The sequence below is a fragment of the Plecotus auritus genome (genome assembly GCF_963455305.1).
Source record: "Plecotus auritus genome assembly, chromosome: 5".
NCBI lineage: Eukaryota > Metazoa > Chordata > Mammalia > Chiroptera > Vespertilionidae > Plecotus > Plecotus auritus.
The window spans coordinates 86111524-86134502 of NC_137776.1; the positions used below are offsets into that span (position 1 = coordinate 86111524).

Consider the following 22979-nt stretch of genomic DNA (forward strand, 5'->3'; position numbering starts at 1 on the left):
CCTAACACCCAGGGTAAGAATGCTTGCCTAGACCAATCAAGAGCAACGAGAGCAATGAATCTTTGAGAATCCTGGGAAGATAATCTTAATTTTTCCTGTTGGGCTTAAAAGTGAGAAGATGCAAGGTTTCTAGGTGCTATAGTCATCTTCTGACTGTGATGGGAACGTGTGTCTGAATGGAGCCATAAAAAATACAACTATGAGATGGTACGCATGCCCCTATGACTTCATTTGAGTCCCTGCATTAAGTCGCACCTGAAGCCAGATGGACACTACAATACTTTTCTGGGATAAGTCCATTTGAGTTGGGGCTTCTGATACTTGTAACAGAAATAATACTTTCCTTTTTTTCCACCTCCTACTCTGAAATAATTGTGCCCTAGCCGGTTTGGCTCAATGGATAGAGAGTTGGCCTGTGGACTGACGGGTCCCGGGTTCGATTCTTATTAAGGGCACATGCCCAGGTTGTGGGCTGTATCTCTTGTAGGGGGTGTGCAAGAGGGAGCCAATGATTATCTCTCATCATTGATGTTTCTCTCTATTTCTCTCTCTCTGTCTCCCTTCCTTTCTGAAATCAATAAAAATATTTTTTTAAAAAGAAAATGGTTACAATGACTTATCCATGCATCCTTATCTAATCAATCTTCTTCTCAGATAATCAATTTGTGTAATAGCTATATATATATATATATATATATATATATATATATATATATATGCCTAAATGACCAAATGACTGAACGACCGAATGGCCGGTTGACCCGTCGCTATGATACACACTGATCACCAGGAGACAGATGCTTAATGCACAAGATCGGGCTCCCTCCTGTCTGGATCAGGCATGCAGGGATCGGGCTCCCTCCTATCTGGATTGGGCCTGAGGGGGTCGGGACGAAACTGGCTATCTGACATCCCCTGAGGGGTCCCGGATTATGAGAGGGTGCAGGCCAGGCCGAGGGACCCCACTGGTGCATGAATCTGTGCACCATGCCTCTAGTTTATAGAAATAAGTTACATCGTATGAAAGATATGAATACACCCATTATAGAACTGTTTTTCTTCTGAACTTTAACTTAAAAAAAAACCCTATATATACTTGAGAAACAATTTCATCCAAATTCAAAAACAAAAACCTATTGCTCAAAGTTATTGCCTCTTTTCCACTATACTTACCCATCAAACTAACTACATATTTCTGATACTAATAATCATCCTATAAGTACTTTAATCTATTTTATTTTTCTATTATTTACCTCAGAGTCTAATTGTCTTTGAGTATGTGGAGTTTTAATCATTCCTTTTGTCACTTATTTTAGTGTTTTTTTCTGTTTAAATAAATGCAACACTTGTATTTTTTTCAACCAAGCCAATTTTCAATTCAATTGAGTCTTACCTTATGGTTCAATTATATACTTCTTGGAGTGTAGTGATCAATTTAGTCTCTAGAGATTTAATTGAAAAACACAGAAATTGATAAAGGTGTGCCATTATGCATTGGAAGAGTCACACCATCTGTTCTTTCAATGTGTGACTTAGTTTATCAGACTAAAAAAGTCCACAGTGCTACTTTCTGAAACTATGTTCAGGGCTACAACATCTGCATTTCTAGTTGTCATGTTTCAACTTATTTTTCTTTCTATAATATCACTTTGGGCTGAAAGTGTTAGGCATTTGAAATAACCAATGGATAATTTTTTATTTTTCTAAATATATTTTTATTGATTTCTGAGAGAAAGGGAGAAAGAGAGAAAGAGAGAAACATCAATGATGAGAAAGAATCATTGATTGGCTGCCTCTTGCATGCAACCCTGGCATGTGCCCTTGACTGGAATTGAACCTGGGACCTTTCAGTCCACAGGCTGATGCTCTATGCACTGAGCCAAACTGGCTAGGACACCAATGGATAGTTTTTAATGAAGGCGTATGCCTAATCTATAATATGAGAGAAGAAAAATGGATGCAACTCATAATACCCTTTGAGATCTCAACTGTGCGCTTTATAAGAAAACACATTAAAATTTGCAGTTATTTTCCTTAGTATGTTGGCAGTATACAATTTTTTAATGATGACATATATTAATTTATAATCAGAAAAGAAACAGAAACATACTGTCTTTCATCCCATGTTTTTTCCTTTTGTCATCTTGAGTGTGCTAAATATTAAGCATAATTAGAAAAACATTTTCATAATATAAGAAAATATGTCTCAGATGAACTGGCATTGGATAGATAAAGTTAATGGATTCACCTGTCCATTGAACCAATGACAAGAATTGCATTTATTTCTATTCTTTTTAGCTTTTTATTAAATTTCTTGAAGTGACAAGTTAAAATTATATCGGTTTTAAGTGTTCAATTCTATGATACATCATCTGTATATCACATTGTGAGTTTACAAATCAAAGTCAAATCTTCATCTGTCACTATATATTTGACACCCCCTTCCCTTTACTATCCTCCAGCTCCCTTCCTCTCTGGTAACCACCATCCTGCTGTCTGTGTCTATGAATTTTTGTTTTTTGTCTTGTTTGTTCATTTGTTACTTTCAGTTTTATATTCCACATATGAGTGAAATCATATGGTTCGTTAACTTTTCTGCTGACTTATTTTGCTTAGCATCATCACCATAGGTAGCTGTATATTAGAAAGAAAGCAAAGAGAATCAGAAACTGAGCATGTCGTTTCATCAGGAAGCTACAGCATTGCCCTTCCAAGGGGGTTAACACCCCTCTTCCCCGCCATATAGGGAGCAACCCGCCCTCCAGTGCTGGATTGTATGGGGAGCATGCACAGTAGAAGTCAAAATGGTGCAGGAGGAGGTGCTTGACCATATAGGCCTGTCAATCTCACCTGAGAAAGGGATCATTGATCAGGAGTGGACCCATCAGAAGCCTGTGAACATTTGGGAAGCTGTTTGTTTTGAAAAAGCTCCTGGTTATAGCTCCAAGAGAACAAAGCCTTTTTATTCTCTTTGTAGCTCACCTGGTAACACACTAGCCCTTTCATTCAAGCAGACTCTTTTATACATACAGCCTTGCAGGTCTAGGCAACCTGGAGCCTACAGTAGACCTCACAGGCTCCAGAGGACTAAACTTTACTATGAAGCAGAAACTCTGGACACTGGCATTTGTTTTTACCTTGATGAAGACAAGGTTGGACTTTTTCCATAGTGGGATGGAAGGAAGGGGATGGGAAATTGAAAACTCAGTGGCAGCCTTCCCAAATGAACCTTGGCACACCACAATCTTCCAGGCATGAGTCCATGAAATGCTTTTCTCGCGATCCCATGGAAGAGGCTGCTTTCCACTGACAATAGCATGATATTCTCAAGATCTATCCATGTTGTTGCAAAATGGAAGTATTTCATCTTTTCTTATGACTGAGTAATATTCCATTATATATATGTACCATATCTTCTTTACCTAATAATCTAACAAAGGACTCTTGAGTTATTTCTATGCCTTGGCCATTGTGAATAATGTTGTAATGAACTTGCTACTAGGAAAATACAATCAAAACTACGATAAGATTTTACCTCACAGCTGTTAGTTCATCAATGGTGGAAATGTAAACTGGTACAGCCACTATAGTAAATATTATGGAGGTTCCTCAAAAAATTTAAGAATAAATTAACCATATAAACCAGCAGCCCCTCATCTGAGTATCTACCCCCAACATTTGAAAACATGTATTTGCAAAGATATATACATTTCTATTTTTATTGGTGGAAGTGGGGTATCCATTTCCCCACTGAGTGCTGGCGGTGGGGTCTTTATGATATCTCAAGAAAAATAATTTTCTGAGACTCACAAGGTATGATGAGTGATTTTATTTGTGTGGAATTACATCCTTGGATTTCCAAACTCCCATTTCCCTTAATCCAGTCCTGGAAGAAGTAGAGCTGGGGATTCAGTAGAGCTAAAAGCAAAGCCAGTGTCTAGAGTATCCATTCCATGTTGGAACTGGATCCAGTTTAGCATTAGGCTGGTTTCAATCCACTAGTCCATTGTATGTGGGCAAATGCAAGAGCGTGAGAGTCCCACAAGCCAGGAGTCAACCAAGAGGAACCAAGAGAGCCCTAACTGGTTTGGCTCAGTGGATAGAGCATTAGCCTGCGGACTCAAGGGTCCCAGGTTTGATTCTAGTCAAGGGCATGTACCTGGGTTGCGGGCACATCCCCAATAGGGAGTGTGCAGGAGACAGCTGATTGATGTTTCTCTCTCATCGATGTTTCTAACTCTCTCTTCCTCTCCCTTCCTCTCTGTAAAAAATCAATAAAACATATTTTAAAAAAAGAGGAACCAAGAGAGACTAAGATCAAACCAAGAGTGCCCACCAAAAGCACCAAGAGAAAACCAAGAGAGTGAATTTCTTTGTTTAGAGACTTAAGTATCACAAATATCCTGTGCTTGCAGTGGCCACACCTACACTCCCCGAAGAACTGTTCCCAGGTGTAACTGACAGACACGTATCTTCCCTATTTCTCCGAGACTACTAGGCATGTGTCTATCCTCTCCCTGTCCAGTACCTTCCTCCAGTGATCTGTGGGGAATAGTGCAGTAGCACCCTGCTGGGTGTTAAATATCAGCTTCCTGGCAAAGCTGCACAAATGACATGCCTATAATATTTGACCTTCCCTTTGCTCCTTTCCTATTATTAATAACTAGAATAATTATAATGGTATCATTATGTTCATCGAAGGTCACAGCCTTATCAAAGATATTGGAGAGTAAATATGTTTGTTAGTGTGACATTGTCCATAGTTAATGGAAATTTACTAAATAAATTGCTTGGACTGCCCAGGAAGATCCCAAAGAGGGTAACAAAATAGCTAAGTGATTAATAGTTAAGTCTACACATATAGGTATTTAAACAGTGGAATTCAGAACTCTAAATGGTAGTCAGGGATGTGGGATGAAAGCACAAATTGGATGTGATGAGTTACTGTTTGTTTTGAGATTCTAATTTCCAAGTCTGATTAAAGATTATTTGACCTATAATTAAGTTAATGAAATGTCACTATGAACTTTGAAACCATTTGATTGGTGATGTAGAAATGAATGTTCAAGTTAAAACCTTGAGAGAACAAGAGATGTAGAAAAATGAAGAAGGATAGCTTTTAAGTGAGTAGTTATGAAGAATCTGAGCTTTCACCTGTTTGCAAACCAACAAACTAGTATATATAAATGTAGCCTGTGAATCAGAGACAGAGAGACATAGCAACAGACAAATCACCATTGGGCAGTGTGGTGATAGCAAAACACTATCTTCACATCCAGTGAGGTGCCTTACAGAAGTAGACGCCCAAAACAAACAAACAAACAAACACTCTCATCTCTTATAGGATTCCTGGTCACGTGCCCATCTTCTTGGAGGTTGAGATCAGCCCAGTTGAATCTTTTCAGAATGAGGAAAAAAAAAATACTGACAAGGTTGTATCTGACCAAAATGAAAACAAAATTAAAGGAGAGAGGAGTGATTTAGGTATTTACCTAGCCTCAATTTTATTCTCTGTATATTGCAGTTTATATGTTATTTTATTTTTATTTTTTTAAATACACCTTTATTATTTAGATTATTACAGGTGTTCCTCTTTTTTTCCCCCCATAGCTCCCCTCCACCTGATTCCCCACCCCACCCCATGCCCTTACCCCCCGCCACTGTCTTCATTCATAGGTGTAAGATTTTTGTCCAATCTCTTCCTGCACGCCTCACCCCCACTTCCCCCTGAGAATTGTCAGTCCACTCCCTTTCTATGTCCCTGATTCTATTATATTCACCAGTCCATTCTGTTGTCCTTCAGATTTTTTATTCACTTGATTTTTAGATTCACTTGTTGGTAGGTATGTATTTGATGTCATTTTGTTGTTCATAATTTTTATCTTTACCTTTTTCTTCTTCTTCCTCTTCTTAAAGAATACCCTTCACCATTTCATGTAATCCTGGTTTGATGGTAATGAACTCCTTTAGCTTTTTCTTGTCTGTGAAGCTCTTTATCTGACCTTCAACTCTGAATGATAGCTTTGCTGGGTAGAGTAATCTTGGTTGTAGGTTCTTGCTGTTCATCACTTTGAATATTTCTTGCCACTCCCTTCTGGCCTGCATAGTTTCTGCTGAGAAATCAGCTGACAGTCGTATGGGCGCTCCCTTGTAGGTAACTAACCGTTTTTCTCTTGCTGCTTTCAAGATTCTCTCTTTGTCTTTTGCCCTTGGCATTTTAATTATGATGTGTCTTGGTGTGGTCCTCTTAGAATTCCTCTTGTACAGGGTTCTGTGCGCTTCCTGAACTTGTAAGTCTATTTCTTTCACCAGGTAGGGAAGGTTTTCTGTTATTATTTCTTCTAATAGGTTTTGAATATTTTGCTCTCTGTCTTCTTCTGGCACCCCAAAAATTCGGATGTTGGTACGCTTAAAGTTGTCCCAGAGGATCCTTACACTATCTTCATATTTTTGGATTTTTTTTTTGTTGTTTTTCTGGTTGGGTGTTTTTTGTTTTCTCATATTTCAGATCTTTGGTTTGATTCTTGGGGTACGTTGATCTACAGTTGAGTTTCTGTATATTCTTTATTTTAGACAGTGTATGCTTAATTTCTGACTGGTCCTTTTCCATTTTCTTGGCATTCTCATTAAGGCCCTTGAAGGTCTCACTAAGCTCCTCGGAGGTCTCATCAAGTTTCTCGGTAGTTTTTAGAAGATTCTTGAGTAACCTTATAAATGTGGTTCTGAACTCTATGTCGTCCAGTAGTTTGCTTTCATCCATTTCTTTCATTCGTAACATGTTTCTTTGTCTCCACATTTTGCTGCTTCCTTGTGTTGATGGAGTAGCTTTGTGTGGTAGGTGACCTATAGGGGCCAGTAGCTCAGCCTCCCCAATCACCTGAGGTGGACACCTTTGGTACACCCCTTTGTGGGCTGAGTGAAAAGTCTTGGTGTAGTTAAGCCTTGAATGCTGTTGGTACACTGGGAGGAATTGACCTCCAGGCCAATTGGCTGTGAGGACCCGCTGTGTCTATAATGGAAGAACTGCTGTGCTGGAGGCACGCTTATGGTGCAGGACTTGTTTCAGTGGGGCTTTGGTGCTCACTGAGTCTGCCTCTTGAATGTGTCACTTATGGATGTGAGGAGTTGAAATCTGGTGTCTCACACTGACCACTAGGTATACTGGCTTCTGGATCTCCAATGGGGTGCAGGTCAGCTACTGTCTGAGGCCACCCAGCAGGAGCTACAGCGAGAACTACAATTTTCTCCTCTTTGCTTGGGGTTTGGAGGTTTTGGAGCTGTCTGACCCGGGCTGCAAGTTTGCCAGGTTAAGCTGTGATAGGGCAGGCCATTCATATGCTAAAGCCACTGCTTGGAGCTTGGGTGGATTTGTAGATTGTGCGGGGCGGGGTCTCAGGGCGTCACTAGGCTAGGGCGTGGCAAACAGCGATGGCTGCCAGTCGGCCATCTCTGCATCTCTGACCATGTCCCTGCATCCCATGCCCCAGCACAGTAAACAATTATTCCTGTGCGCAGCCCTGCAAGCAAGCCTCCCTCACTTTCTGACCCGATGGCAGACAGTCCAGCTTCTCCCCGTAGGAGTTTAGGTCCCCCGCGTCTCCCCAGAAACTGGAGTTTGGAGTAATTGGGAGCTTGTCTCCCTTCGGGTTGAAAAAAGCAGCGCTCCCAGTTGCCCGTCGCCAGCCCGATTCACGCGCCTCCGTACCTCAGCTTTTCAGCCCTTGTGCATGTCTCAATGCTCTTTTCTCTTTCCTTCTAGTTGTAGAACTTCCACTCAGCCAGCTTTCCCGTGGTTCTAGGTGATAGACGTTTTGTCTTTTACTTGTAGTTTTGAAATTGTTGTGCGAGGCAGCAGTTTAGGTGTTTACCTACGCCACCATCTTAGATCCTCCTTTACATGTTATTTTAAAATAAGCTCTGTTTTCTGCATGTCTCTGTAGTGTAGGCTTCTATGTCTTTAGGATCATGGAAACTCAACCAAAGTTTATGTTCATTTTATGTGAGATATTCAGTGAAGAGACAGTAAGGATCTGTTTGTATCTTCCCTTTGTCTGCTGACTTCAATGGATTGGACCACTCAAGTAGAGATGGTTGTGTATATGCATCTGAAGTTAAGACAGCTTTTAGTAAAGCCCTACTGACTTCTGCAGGTTTTAAATGAAGAAAGTTTAAAACAAGTTATAAGTAGTACTTCTGCTACTCTGTGCAAACAAACCTTATGGTGAGAAGAGATATTTGACATTCTCAAGAGGGGGCATTTATTTTCCTCTTATATGAACTTTTATTTCACAAATAATATGAAGAATGAAATGATCAAGTGAAAATTGCTGCCATTTCCATTTTAGCTACAAATAAAAAAAAAATCATTGAGCCGAGTGGCCATCAATTGAATCATTATTAAGCCTAAAAAGGGCTCTTTATCCTAGGAAGTGCTATCCACAAGATTGACACTTTCCTATGAATTAATGTTGATTACTTACAATTATGATGACTTTGAAATGAAGATGGCCTTTAATCTGGGTTACATTTTTTGTAAAAAAGGTGCATTTATTTTGTACACCTACCTTTATAATATTTATCAGGAATTCAAATCATTTTAAGGCAAATGTATTTCTCATGCCCGGTTGGAAAATAAAAACTCTTTTGAGTACATGGGTATTTTAGAGATGAAAGACTATTCTTCTACTGACACTACAATGACCAATGACTAACATAAGTATAGTAAGTAAAAAATATGTTTTTGACTGAAGCAAACAATTAATAATTAACACACAGTGAACTTTTTTCTTTAAAGGACCAGACAGTAAGTATTTTAGGCTTTGTGAGCCATAGAGTCTCTGATGCAACTACTCTAATCTGCCATTGTCATGCAAGAACAGCCATAGACATATGTAAATGAATAAGTGTGACTATGGGCCAAATTTGGTGGGCATGAATTTGGACCACAGCCATAGCCAGAGTTTGTCTAATCCTGGTCTAGCATACTAAACTAACTATCCTCTCTCTCGCTCTCTCTCTCTCTCATCTGTCTACATATCCTAATATATAAAAACCCTGGGTCATAATGTCCGGTAACAACCAAGGCTCGACCAACCGGAAGTCAGTCTTGCACCACAACCCAACAATGACTGCTTCTGCTGCAGACGCCATGCCCCAAAACTGACTGCTGAGGGGGCTGCAAATCAGGGCCAGAGAGAGGCCTGAGGAGAGAAGCAGGGACTGATCTATTGCCTCTATGGCAGATTTTGATCAGGACTTGCCTCTCTCTTTCTCTCCCAGTCTGGCCAGCAGCCATGCCTCCATTTGTCACCAGGCCTGCACAGGGGGCTGCTGATCAGCCCCGCCTTTCTGATCAGGCCCCGTTGATAGGCCCAGAGATGCTGACTGGCATATAAACAGACAAATCAGAACCAAATCTGGGTGAAGTGTGAAGAACCAATGTCTGCCTAGGAGGTGGAGCTTTTGACGCTGACTGGCATAGAAACCGACCAATCAGAACCAAATTGGCCTGCAGAGGAGGGCAGTTGGGGGCGAGATCAGGCCGTCAGGAGAGGGCAGTTGGGAGCAACCAGGCCAGCAGGGGAGGGCAGTTGGGGGCAAGGTCAGACCAGCAGGGGAGGGCAGTTGGGGGTGAGATCAGGCCGGCAGGGGAGGGCAGTTAGGGGCGATCAGGCAGGCAGGCAGGTGAGCAGTTAGGAGCCAGTGGTCCCAGATTGAGAGAGGGATGTCCGACTGCCGGTTTAGGCCCAATGCCACAGGATTGGGCCTAAACCAGCAGTTGGACATCCCCTAAGGGATCTCCAATTGGAGAGGGTGCAGGCTGGGCTGAGGGAACCCCCCCACCCCCGGGCACGAATTTCGTGCACCGGGCCACTAGTGTATAATTATATTTAGTAATTAAATATATAGTTATATTAAATTAATATGCATTGTTAAAATTATATCAAATGTCTTATATTGTAAATGTATATTATTTACATTAATTTGATTACTATGTTTGCTTATAATATATACTTTAATTTTAGGATATAATGAAACTACTTTACCTAAATTTAGAATTGCAAGATTGTTTTTGATAAAAATTATTCTGATACTTGTTGAAATAGTAAAGAAGCCTTCATTTAAGACTGTTACAATAGCCCAGCTGGTGTGGCTCAGTGGTTGAGCATCAACCTATGAACCAGGAGATTACAATTGGAATCCCAATCAGGGCATATACCTGGGTTGTGGGATAGATCCCCAGTGTGGGAGGCTGCTGCTGGTCAATTATTCTCATCATTGATGTTTTGCTCTCTCTCTCCCTCTCCCTTCCTCTCTGAAATCAATACAACTATATTTTATAAAAAGATTATTTTTTTTAAATATATTTTATTGATTTTTTACAGAGAGGAAGGGAGAGGGATAGAGAGTTAGAAACATCGATGAGAGAGAAACATCGATCAGCTGCCTCCTGCACACCTCCTACTGGGGACATGCCCGCAACCAAGGTACATGCCCTTGACCGGAATCGAACCTGGGACCCTTCAGTCCTCAGGACGACACTCTACCACTGAGCCAAACCGGTTTCGGCTATAAAAAGATTATTGCAATAGAGGGAAGACTATTGCAATAAGGGGCAAGAGACTGAACTCAACTCTGAATACAGCAAACATCCCTGGGGATTAATAGCCAAGAAGCAGAATGAAGGGAACAGTGGCTGGTAAATTATTAAGATGACAGACATGTTAAGGGTAGGGGGATACTTACTAGACTGACTTAGCAGATTCTTGCTAAAGGCAGGTCAAGATCCAGAACTAGTCTAGAAGAGGGATCAGAGGAACCTGACTAAATTTTAATTAAGGAGGGAGTCTTTGTCAGTAGTGCTAGAAGAATTTTTAAATTAAATTATAACAGTGAACAAAATGAAATATAACTGATAAATATAGTGAAAAGACTTAATCAAATAAAACTACTTGTGGGATCCTTCTTCAAACCGCTGAATGCTCATTCCCCAAAAATACCAACCAAATCACCTGTCAAACATGATAAAGCACACCTGAGTTTATTGCTCCCTGTGGTGCAGGATATTGCAGATGTTTTTGGATCTAGTTTGACAGGTATTTTAATAAGCAGTGTTGATCAGGATTGGGTGAAGTTTGTGTTGTAAGAAGTAAGGATTAGTGATTTTAGTGAGGTGACGGTTTGGGAGAGGCTTTTGAATAGTGAGCAGTGATTTGATTGAGCTTTGTATTGATCTTAGAGAAAGACATATTTACTTTAGTTAACATTAGTGAAGTTGTCCATTTTTCTAATAAATGAATTTTCAGGAAGTTCCTGAAAAAAATAAAACACGCAAGAAAACACTGAAGTTATTGCAACCTCATTTCTCTGCCAAGAATTTCCTGGAGTATTATAATCATATTATTGCAGACAATTGAATAGTAAGCTCATAGTAACGTAGACAATAAGTTTCGTGGATGAGAATAGTTTCAGTTCTGAAAGGAACAAGAAACAGGCCCTTTCTTGACTTTATACAGTCAATGAAAACCCAGAACAAACACATGAAAACTAAATAAAAATAACAAGAATTTTTGAAAGGAGTTATATGACTAAATATTAAATGACTGCTATAAGAGTTCAGAAAAGACTGAGATTGAGTGATAACTTTGGAATTTGGGGGGAATTTAACAATGCTTTGAAAAAGATTAAAGTTTGGGCAAGAACGGCACATTTATTAGAGGGTGTCATAAGCAAAACTGAGTGGGAGTGAAGTAGGAGATATGTGGACAACTGTGAACAACAATCTGGACTATTTTATAGGGTATCAGGCAATAATAACTATGGAAATATATGGTGATGTCACAAGTGAGTAACCTAAGTGATAGCCTTTAATTTTTATAGTTTATTATTAGGGCTCCATGTGTCTCTGGAGCATATGAGTGAATACAAAACATTACAATGAATGTTAAGCTATGTGATAAGAATTAGCTAGAGGCAAAGCAAACATGAGAGAAGGAAGGAAGGAAGGAAGGAAGGAAGGAAGGAAGGGAAGGGAAGGAAGGAAGGAAGGAAGAAGGAGGGAGGGAGCGGAAGGGAGAGAGAGAGAGAGAGAGAGGGAGGAAGGAAGGAAGGAAGGAAGGAAGGAAGGAAGGAAGGAAGGAAGGAAGGAAGGAAGGAAGGAAGGAAGGGAGAAAATTGCCCTGGCTGGTGTAGCTTAGTTGGTTGGACCATTGTCCCATACATTTGATTCTTGATCAGGGCACATACCCAGGTTACAGGAGACAACTGATCAATGTTTCTCTCATGCTAATGTCTCTCTCTCTCTCTCTCTCTCTCTCTCTCTCTCTCTCTCTCTCTCTCTCTCTCCCTTCTCCTCTCTCTAAAATCAGTAAAACATATCTTCAAGTGAGGATTAAAATATTTAAAAAATAAATTTTAGAAACCCTAAATCTTCCAAGTGAGAGTAGAACCATATTAATATAGGAGATGAAGAGATAGAGAAGGTGAAATAAAACTTTGAGGGAGGGTGTATCCAAAAATATAAGGAGTTTAATTTTAATCTACTGAGTTTTATGTATCTGCAAGATATTTATGTGATCTAACATAGAACTGGAAATTTTAAACTGGCATATGGGAGAGGTCAAACTTGAGTTGAAAGTTTAAAAATCAATATGAAAGAAAGGTCTGAATAGAAAGGATCACTCAGAGAATAGTGGCTGGAAAGAAAATAAAGCTCATAACTGAGCTTTGAGGGATGTCTTTGTTAAGATAGCGATTGGAAGGGTGGAATACAGAGATTGTTGAAGGAAGAATTCTAGGGCAAAATATTGGTTCAAAGACAAGAGGCAAGGATTTAAAAACCCTTCTGTTCATCATTGTCATACACTGAGAAGTCGGGTGAGGGGGGTTAAGTGTGGAGGAAGTGCACAATGGATTTGGCTATTGCAGGTCAGGGATGAAGTTTGCATTTCAGGAGAGTGAGGACTGAAGTTGTACTGCAAGGAGATATGGAGAATAATATGTACAGTAGACACACAGAATAAGGCAAAAAACCCAGACACAAAAGGTTTATTATTAGGGCTTATTGTGAAAGGACAAAAGCCTGGGAGAGAGCAAAAGAGCAAAATGGAGGTAATTATCATTGTTGTTATTATTATTATTGTGAAGTAATATATACATGATGAAAATTACTATTAGTTGACAAGGGGTAACGGAAATAAAAAATATTTACGTGTTTGGAGCATATTGATTTGTTTACACAACAGCTTTTAGTTTAGCTAAGGAAAAAAGATCACATCTTTCCAGAAGTCTGGGGATAAAGAAGAGTGTGTATGGAGCAAAATTTGGAGGTAGATGAAAAAAAACAATAAAGCCATTTCTGATGGCCTCAATTTTATCAGGTAAATATATGGAGCTTGTTTCTCTTTAAAAGGTGAGGGAACTTTCCCATAGTTGTGAGCTGTGTTTTAAGAGAGACAATTGAGGGGCCAGCTATATTTCAATTATGATTAGCTCAAAATTATAGAATTTGATATTTTAAATTAATTATAAAATATTAACTTGTTATTTAACAAATCCTTCCTAAATTTATTAGAGCATTTACTGTGATAAATATTTCATTATTTTGTTGTACTCTTTTTTTAAAAAAATACTCAATGCCCAGCAGGCATGGCTCAGTGGTTGAGTGTGGACCTATGAACCAGGAGGTCATGGTTTCATTTCCAGTCAGGACACATGCCCGGGTTGCAGGCTCAATCTGCAGTGGGGGGTGTGCAGGAGAAAGCTGATCAATGATTCTCTCTCATCATTGATGTTTCTATCTCTCTTTCTTCCTTCCTTCATCTCTGAAATCCATAAAAATATATTTTGTAAAAATACAAAAATACGCAGCTTTTGGTCTGAGTATAAATTTAAAAAATGATGTTACAGAATTTTTATTTTAGATATAACAAAAATAGGTTTTAAAAAAGATGAAGATCATATATGGATTAAAATTTCTCAAATAACTAATTTTTTCCACTTTTTATAAACTCTCTGTGTAGTTGATGATTGATGATAGATAGACAGATAGATGACAGGTTTAATTTTGAAACATTAAATGCAAATTATGTCAGCCCTATCCAGTGTGGCTCAGTTGGTTGAGCATCAACCCAGGCACTAAGAGGTCCTGGTTTGATTTCAGGTCAGGGTACATGCCTGGGTAGGGGGCTACATCCCAAGTAGGGAGCATGCAGGAGTCAGGGGATTGATGTTTCTCTCTCATCACTGTTTCTATCTCTCTCTCCCTCTCCCTTTCTGTCTCTCTAAAATCAACAAAATATATTTTTTAAAAAGCATATTGTATCAAAATTAAATACATACTTACATTACAATGTAAGTTTGAGACCCAGTAGACCAGATTTTAAAGACCAGAAAAAAATAAGAAGAATAACCAAGAAGGTAACTTTTTATTGATATACATAGGAGATAAATGTTGTCAACTGCAATTTTCAGAAGACCTCCAAAATAACCTATGAAGAAAAGCTAAGTTTATTACCCAGTGCAATCAGGGAGAACAATAATTTGACTGTTTAGAATGTGCAGAAGAAGAGGGTGGCAGGACTGGGGGGAGATAACATATATTGTTGGTTAAGACAGGTATTTCAATGAGAATATGGATGTAATAGTTTAGGATTGGTGAACACAGAGAGGGAAGCATCTTGAAGTGAGTATTAAGTAAACAGTTTGATTATTAAGAAATTTTCTGAGTTTTAGAAACATATGTGCAGCTAAATTAACTTTCAGAAGAAAAAATCGCGTTTATGTACTGATTTACAGCCTCGTGGGCAAGAGTATTCAAGAACTAAAAGTAAAATCAGCTTTGGTTCTTGGTCCTGACAGTTGAGGTGGATGCATGGGGGAATGCAACGGGAAGTGTTTTGCTGGCTGCCTCGTGTGGAAGAGGTGTAAATTAAAAGGTCGCATTTACTTGAAAGATCTTCAACTAGGATATACCATTGTTTTATTTTTTGTTAGACAAATACAGAAAATGGATGGGACAGAAATGACAGTAATGTGGGGAACAGACACCAAAAATGCATTCTTGGAGCCAGGGATGGAGAGGCCAGATAAGGATTACATCTTTCATGCCTTTTCATTAAGAAAAAAAAAAAAAAAACTGACTGGATCGAATATGTATTTAGGATAATTGACTCATTGACTCTTAACTTTCATTGAGCTGAAAAGGAAGATCATTTATTTAATCAAGATACTGTATAGACATGCATAATTCTGTGTTTTAAAAATATTTTAAGTACACCTACCTTATCTTCCTGTGTTAATGTACTTTGCTCCTTGATCTGGTTCACTCATATTTCATTACCTAATATTAAACAAAATATGAGATGACAGTTTTGAAATATGGTTCCCTAAAGGGATTGATTAAGTGCAGTAATGGGAATTTCAAAACTGGAAGACTTCACTAGTGATTATAAATCAAATAGGAAAGTAGGATAAATATGAGACCCAGTAGACCAGATTTTAAAGACCAGAAAAAAAAATAAGAAGAATTAATTAAGGCAGATCTTAGACACTTTTAAAATAATTTAGGCAGAAATCTGAATTAAATATTCAGCTAGATAGTTACCCTTGAATTGAAAAAAAAAAAAAATTATCCCACTGCTACAACATTGACAGTATTATTCCCAGGAGGGCAGAGCTAGAGGCATTTATACAATCTCAAATCCTGTAGATTTGTTCAAGTCTAAATAATTACCTAACAAACTTTACTTTAAAAAATGTTAAGGTAACATTTTTATCTTCTCAAACAAGCTTCACTCACTTCTAGTTTGGTTCTAAAGGAAATAAAAACTAATTTTCCTTATTCTGCCTCCTATACAACTTCTCGCCTGCCTGGGGTTTTCTCTTTCTATGAGAGACTCTGAGGCCACGTGTTGCTCTATCTCTTCTATTGTAGCAGAGCCACCCTTCACACTAAAATTGCTCTCTAAGCTCCTCTTTCTCCCTGAGCCCACACACTTCATCCCTATTTAGAATTTTGCAGTGTACTTGTCCCCTGGGAGGAAAATCACCCATCAAGTGACTTTGTGCTATATTTATCTCCATGCAGAAGGGGGGAATCCTTTTCCTTTTAATTTATTGTAAAATTATTATAATGATGATTTGTTAAGGCATGCACTTTGTCTCTTCTTGCTAATCTATAATGTTAATGAATATCAAGAAATTATACAGAATTGAGAATATCAAGAAAAATAACAGAAGGGATTGGTTGGGCTTGGACTGTTGATTCAAGCATTAATTGAGTCAGCTGACAAGACCAAGTAGCAGAGGTGACTATTGTTGCCTTTAGGCTGTGATCATAATTTTGGGATAGAAAACAAAGGAAAGATAGAGAAGAATATAAATATGTATTATGTGTGTAAACCTGTTGTTTGGTCAACATCATAAGAAAAGGAAAAGAGGTGAAGTTAATGATAAAAGTAACCCAATTTACTTATAGCTAACAACAAAGGTTCAGAAGGTGATGCAATGCCTTATTTTATTTTCCTGTTTTATTAATGTTTGCAAGGCCTTATTTTAAAGATCACATAGAACTATCTTGCAGTCTTGTGCAGTCTGCCTCAAAAAATAACTTCAAAATATTTCTGTCTGTTTCCCTTCTTCCCCAGGCCATAGGTCCAACATGTCACTGCCCCTATGTGAATAAGGTCAAAAAGAACTACTGGCTCTCGGTGCCATCCTTGACTCTAATAGGAGAGTCATATTGACCTCTCAGTCTTCTGAATGAAACACAGACAAAAAAGAAAAACAAGCCTTATTTTCTGTAATATTGATTGCTTCTCATCATGTGATTTGTAGGTGTTACGATTTATAATATTGAAATAACTGGAAAACAGGTCAGAAAATCTTGCTTTGCCAAAGTGTCAGACATTTCTATACAATGCTCATCACCCTGCATGCAGTACTTGCTTACCATTATACAGATGACACATTCAGGATCTGAGTGGTTGTAACTTACATAACTTAATTCGTTATGAATAGTGGACTGAATCCTTTTCAATACTGCCTTTCTTCCTGGGGGTTTGGGATGTTTAATACCACAGGAAAGGTTAGTGGGTAAACTACAAAGGTATTATTATTATTAAAAAGAAATACTCAAGACTGCTTTTGTGTATCTTTCCATCTTACCTAATAATAGACAAACATGTAAATTGACCATACCTCCGCTACACCACAGCCAATCAGGAGTGAGTATGCAAATTAACCCAACAAAGATGGTAGGTTAATTTGCATATGCTGGCTTGGAGCAGGCGGGACGCTTGCAATGAGGGGGAGGGGTGGTGGTGGAAGGAGCTACAGGAGCGGTGCTCTGGCTGGGTGCAAGGACTTGTACGCTCCCAAGCGGCTGGAAGGAAAGCCTATTATTGCACGAATATCATGCAACGGGCCTCTAGTATATATATATTAGCTTGTGAATATCCTTTCTGACAGTTTTCCCTTAGGTTGGTATTTTTAGTCTGAGGTACTCCTATGATAATTTAATTTCCTGATGAATGTGGCTCCAAAATATATAAAATCAGCAGCTGTTCAGAAGCAATCTCATTATTTTAAATAAAGATACCTTTCCTCTAAAGTTGACAAAGTAGATACAGTGGTATGCTAACAGTTTCAGAAATATTTGTTTGTTGTGTTTTGTAATCCTGATGTTTAGTAAATTTTATTAGTGTAGTCTTCAACTGGCGTCTAAAATAAAGGTAGTTGCATTGTACTGACATAATTGGTAAACCTATAAGTATAGAAACCTTTTTTAAGAATTTTAAAAGGGGAAAACACTGGTCAGAATTTAATACATGAATACAATAAATATATTGAAAACATTCCCATACATTATAAACATTTGGAGGTAATTAGTATAGCTTAAAATATCTTCATTTTAGAATGTTATGCACAAAAAAAAGGCCTTATCATCAAAGATTTTGATCTGTGATCACATGAACCAGATAAAATACCAGAGACAACATTTCAACCCAAAGGAAGAAGATTGAGTAGGAATTGGACGGTGGTAAGACTGGATACATGAAGAAGCCTGCATGGGGTTGGTTCAATATGAGTAGCCCTAGAATTGTGTAGTTATGATTAATTGGCAGCCCTTTCTGCAAGTTTAACTAGATCATTAATCAGTAACAACCTACATAGAAAACGGCAGGCACTTATTGTTCCTTCTTTCTCATCTCAGAATGGGCTGCCGATGGCCCATATTTTAATTAATTTTTATTTGTTCAATCAGGATTGTGAGTGGCCCTCTCACTAACCTTGTTCTCATTGCACAATAGGCCATATGCTAGGCGGGCTTCCATATCACTGAAGAGGATTAATGTGAGCCAACGATAGAAAGAAACCTGCTCAGGTTATTAAAGGCTACCAATGATCATTCTACTGTGTCTGTTAATGATGCACATTTTCTCCTCCACAGTTATTATATTACCTAGTCAATGCGATAGTCTATTGTTAATATCTTTGTTGTTGCAGATACAGATGTGGTGTATAAAAGCGAGAATGGACATGTCATTAAACTGAATATAGAAACAAATGCCACCACATTATTATTGGAAAACACAACTTTTGTAAGTAATGAATACTTAATTACTGTATGCATTTCATTATTGTTTAGAATGTTCTCTAGGTATACATATTTTTCTTTTTTTAAGGTCTATCACTTGCAAAGCATTTAGGGGAACATTTAGGGCTTGAATATCATTAGAATCAGTATATCGATTGATAAATACCCATGTGAACTTCTGCTTCATTTTCTTCCCATTTATTCTTTTTAGTAAATAATATTTCCAGGAATAATGATTCCTTACGATGAATATTTCTTTTATTATTTTTATGTAAGATTAGGCATACAAATGCCAAGATTTTTTTTATGTCTAGTTCAATAAGTTATCATTAGCTTTTTCTCCCTCTACTTTTCCTTCTTTTTGAATTCTTTCTAATTCTGTATTGGTTTTCCAACTCAAGCAGAAGGCAGCCTTTCTAAAACTGGCCTTTTATAGGAGTTGATGTGTTTTACTTTTAAAATTTAGTATTCTACCAATATCATTTTCCTACTCCAGGATCATTGTTTAGCTTAACAGTTTTCAAATAAATGAATGTATGTATTTTACTCTTAGAAAGAAGTATAAACTTTGCCTTTCTCTTAAACTCAGTCATCTTAAGGTTATATTTAACTATGATTACCTGTAGAGTAAGTGATAATGAATTAACTCTTGCAAATGTTCAAAATCTAGCCATCAAATACCACTTAAAAGTTATTTGCTCACTGTTTTATGTAACTCAAGGTTTAATATATTGCTTATTATATAAGTTCATGATTTAGACAAAATATCATGCAAGGCTTCAGAGGACCTAACCAAATTAAAGCAATGAGTGAACCATGAGCTACTTTTTTTTTTATGTGTACATTTGGAATCAACCTTTAGTCTTCATGTATATTGTAGGATGGCCAGATGGAAGAGATGAACTGGAACATTCTGGTGTTTTTATATATTAAAAGAAAATGGTCTTTGCAAATCTTGAAGTGACTATATGGATACATATCTTTTAGGTTAACTTAAACCAGCCATGATATTTACAGAGTGGCCAGATTATTATGATTTCTGAACACATAATAATCTGGCCACTCAGGATATATATATATATATATATATATATATATATATATATATATGAGGCCTGGTGCATGAATTCATGCATGGGTGGGGTCCGGCCAGCCTGGCCAAGGGGAGGGGACATGGGCGGTTGGCCAGCCTGCCTGCTGGTCGAACTCCTGGTTTAGGGGACAATTTGCATATTAGCCGTTTATTATATAGGATATACACTGAGTGGCCAGATTATTATGTGTTCAGAGATCATAATAATCTGGCCACTCAGTGTACTTTAGCAATTGGGTTATTACTAACAGAGAATAATGACATTTTTATTTTTAAACTAATAAGGTAATTCATAGATATTAGAGGAACACCTATTTTGGATGCAATTCTTTTCTTTTTTTTTTTAAATATGTTTTATTGATTTTTTACAGAGAGGAAGAGAGAGGGATAGAAAGTTAGAAACATCGATGAGAGAGACATCGATCAGCTGCCTCCTGCACGCCCCCTACTGGGGATGTGCCCGCAACCCAGGTACATGCCCTTGACCGGAATCAAACCTGGGACCCTTCAGTCCGCAGGCCGACGCTCTATCCACTGAGCCAAACCAGTTAGGGCTTGGATGCAATTCTTTATAGCACTTGTGGAATGCTGAGTATGTATAAAGTATTTGCTCACTTTTTAAGAATATGCTTTTCCTTATTGGAGATGATAAGAACCCTCATGAAAAACTTCAATAAACAGTATCAGCAGTATCCAATATTTCATAATTGCATAGACCTCAGGGATACTAGGGAGGAGGATAAAGGAATCATTGAAAGTTGCTGAAATCAGTGGAAAAAATGCCTTCAATGGGACATTGAACAGGAGGTAGGAAGAAGTAATTGGTAATGATGAGAGGGTATAGTAATTATTTGCTGATTAAAGTCAGTCTGAATTGATTTTCCATAAAATTGGTTTGGAGAAAAAAATTAAAAGCATTTTTAATTTTGTGCCCCTTATTATAAAATATCATCTTTGGGGGTTAGTAGAGGTTGCCAATGGCCAACCACGTGTTAGTTATATCACTCAGTAGGTCACTGAATATTATGTGACTGTTCTTTTTTTAAATATATATTTTTTATTGATTTCAGAGAGGAATAGAGAGGGAGAGAGAGATAGAAACATAAATAATGAAAGAGAATCATTGATCTGCTGCCTCCTACAAGCCCAACACTGGGGATCAGACTTGCAACTTGGGCATATGCCCTGACCAAGAATAGAACTGTAACCTCCTGGTTAATAGGTTGACACTCAACCTCTGAGCCATGCTAGCCAGGCGTGACTGTTCTTTAATGATCATTCCCCTTATACAATCTAATGAGAACTTCCCTCTGGTCACACATTATGTATTATTTTTTATCATTTATTCCTTTATGTCTTAGCATTTATGATACATCAGAAAAGAAACAAGAACAAAACTTTCGGTTATTTTATTATCTGTTTTATTATTGGGACTTCGCACCACCCCTACCTCATAACATTGTACTTTTCTTCATGTGCTGATTTATGCCATTTTATCTTTGTTCCTGTATGTTTAGTCTTTTTAAATCCTTTTAAGGTATTTTTTCTACTCTCCTCTATGAAGTTTATGACTCTTAATTACCACAAAGTCATATTTAGCAAATAGTCTTATTCACTGATCTTCTAAGATCCATAGATTTCCTAGAGACAGTTATCTCACAACACAGATAATTAAGCAATTTTTAAGTCCTAGAGGTGTCAGAATTCAATGGAAGGGTAGGCAGATAAGTGTGGCATACTAGTGTCCTGGTGCATGGATTCGTGCACATTGAAAGGAAATTAATTAGAAGAAATATTTTAATATCGCTATTCACCTTTTCTCGGTAATAGAAGTGTCAACCAAATTCATGATCAGGATTCTCCTGAGTCTCCTATCTCAGTGGTCAGCAAACCATGGCTTGCGAGCCACATGCGGCTCTTTGGCTCCTTGAGTGTGGCTCTTCCACAAAATACCACAACCTGGGCGAGTCTATTTTGAAGAAGTGGCGTTAGAAGAAGTTTAAATTTAAAAAATTTGACACTCAAAAGAAATTTCAATCGTACTGTTGATATTTGGCTCTGTTGACTAATGAGTTTGCCGACCACTGTCCTATCTACCTACTCCAGGACTTCTGTGAGGATCAAATGAGATGAGGCACGTGAAAACGCTTCACAAACATTTGGTTAAACTGTAAAATGTTTGCACCTGAGCAAGTCAGGATCCTGGGCTGAAGAAACTCTAAGGAGGATGGTCATTAGGGAGAGGAAGCCAGGCATTGCTATGTGCCATCATACCCGGTGCCCACAGCGACTGTTTCTGGGCTGGGCTGGGCTGGGCTGTGGGCCACATTTTGCTCCAGGGGTCTTGACAGTGTTGGCTGAAATTTGGTGGGGTGTCTCTCTAGGGTGGTGGCGGGGCCTGTGTCCCACTTGGGGGAAGCCAAGTGTTGCTTTGTCAATGCCAGTTCCCTGGTGCCATTTATTTTTAAATGGCCAGTGCGCGTTTTGGCAGTTCTGCATTGAGTGTATGGTCCCTGGTAGTCAGTGCGCATCATAGCTACTGGTTGGAGGGAAGGATGTACACTTAGCCTTTTAAATATCTAGATATTTGCAGCCAGTTAACCCAAAACTGCATACAAAAATACAAATTACCATGGTTCCTGATGATTTGAGAGGAATTCATTTGATCATTTCCTCCCAATTCCAAGATAGCATTATTAAATACAGTTGTGTTTGTAAACCTTATGTTAGGTTAATGTCTGGATTTATGTTCTATCTAAGGCCTTTCTTTTGGGACAAAATGTCTTAGCAGAGCTTAAGAATTTTTTCAGATTGCAGGTTATTCCTTGAGCAATTATCAATATTTTAATTATAATCATAATTAATTGGATCAGATTACTCTAAAATGCTTTATAATAGAAGTGTGCCAAGTCAACTGAAACAATAAACACATTATTCACAAAAATTTGATAACAGATTGGCCTGTTATTAAGACATATTTTGCTAAAATGTGATTGCCAATTTATTTTAAAATTTAAGATAACACCACATTGTCAGTTCCCTACTTAAACTTATTTTAAATATGAATTAGGTACTTTTAACTGTGTATTCATGGTTAGCAGACTACAGCAATAATGGCCATGATTGGCAAAAATGAAACAAAGTAAATCATTTTCCTGAAATAATTGTCTTAAGGCATTCTTTGAGATTGACCATAGGTGGGATTTCTAATAAAGGAGGAAATTAAAGGGTAAATAACTTTTTGAAGGGGAATTATATTTAAAAAGTGACATAGCCCCCAAATTGCTC

At 38.1% G+C, this 22979-nt stretch overlaps 1 protein-coding gene across 4 annotated transcripts in view; it reads left to right on the plus strand.

The window, feature by feature from the left end:
• Nucleotides 1-22979, plus strand: part of DPP10 (dipeptidyl peptidase like 10) — a 728831-nt gene that overhangs the window by 315029 nt on the left and 390823 nt on the right. For all 4 annotated transcript variants that reach the window (XM_080667876.1, XM_080667877.1, XM_080667878.1 and 1 more), the window contains exon 4: nt 18508-18602. In XM_080667876.1, coding sequence (XP_080524002.1) covers nt 18508-18602 — 95 coding nt within the window. The remainder of the gene's footprint in view (nt 1-18507; nt 18603-22979) is intronic.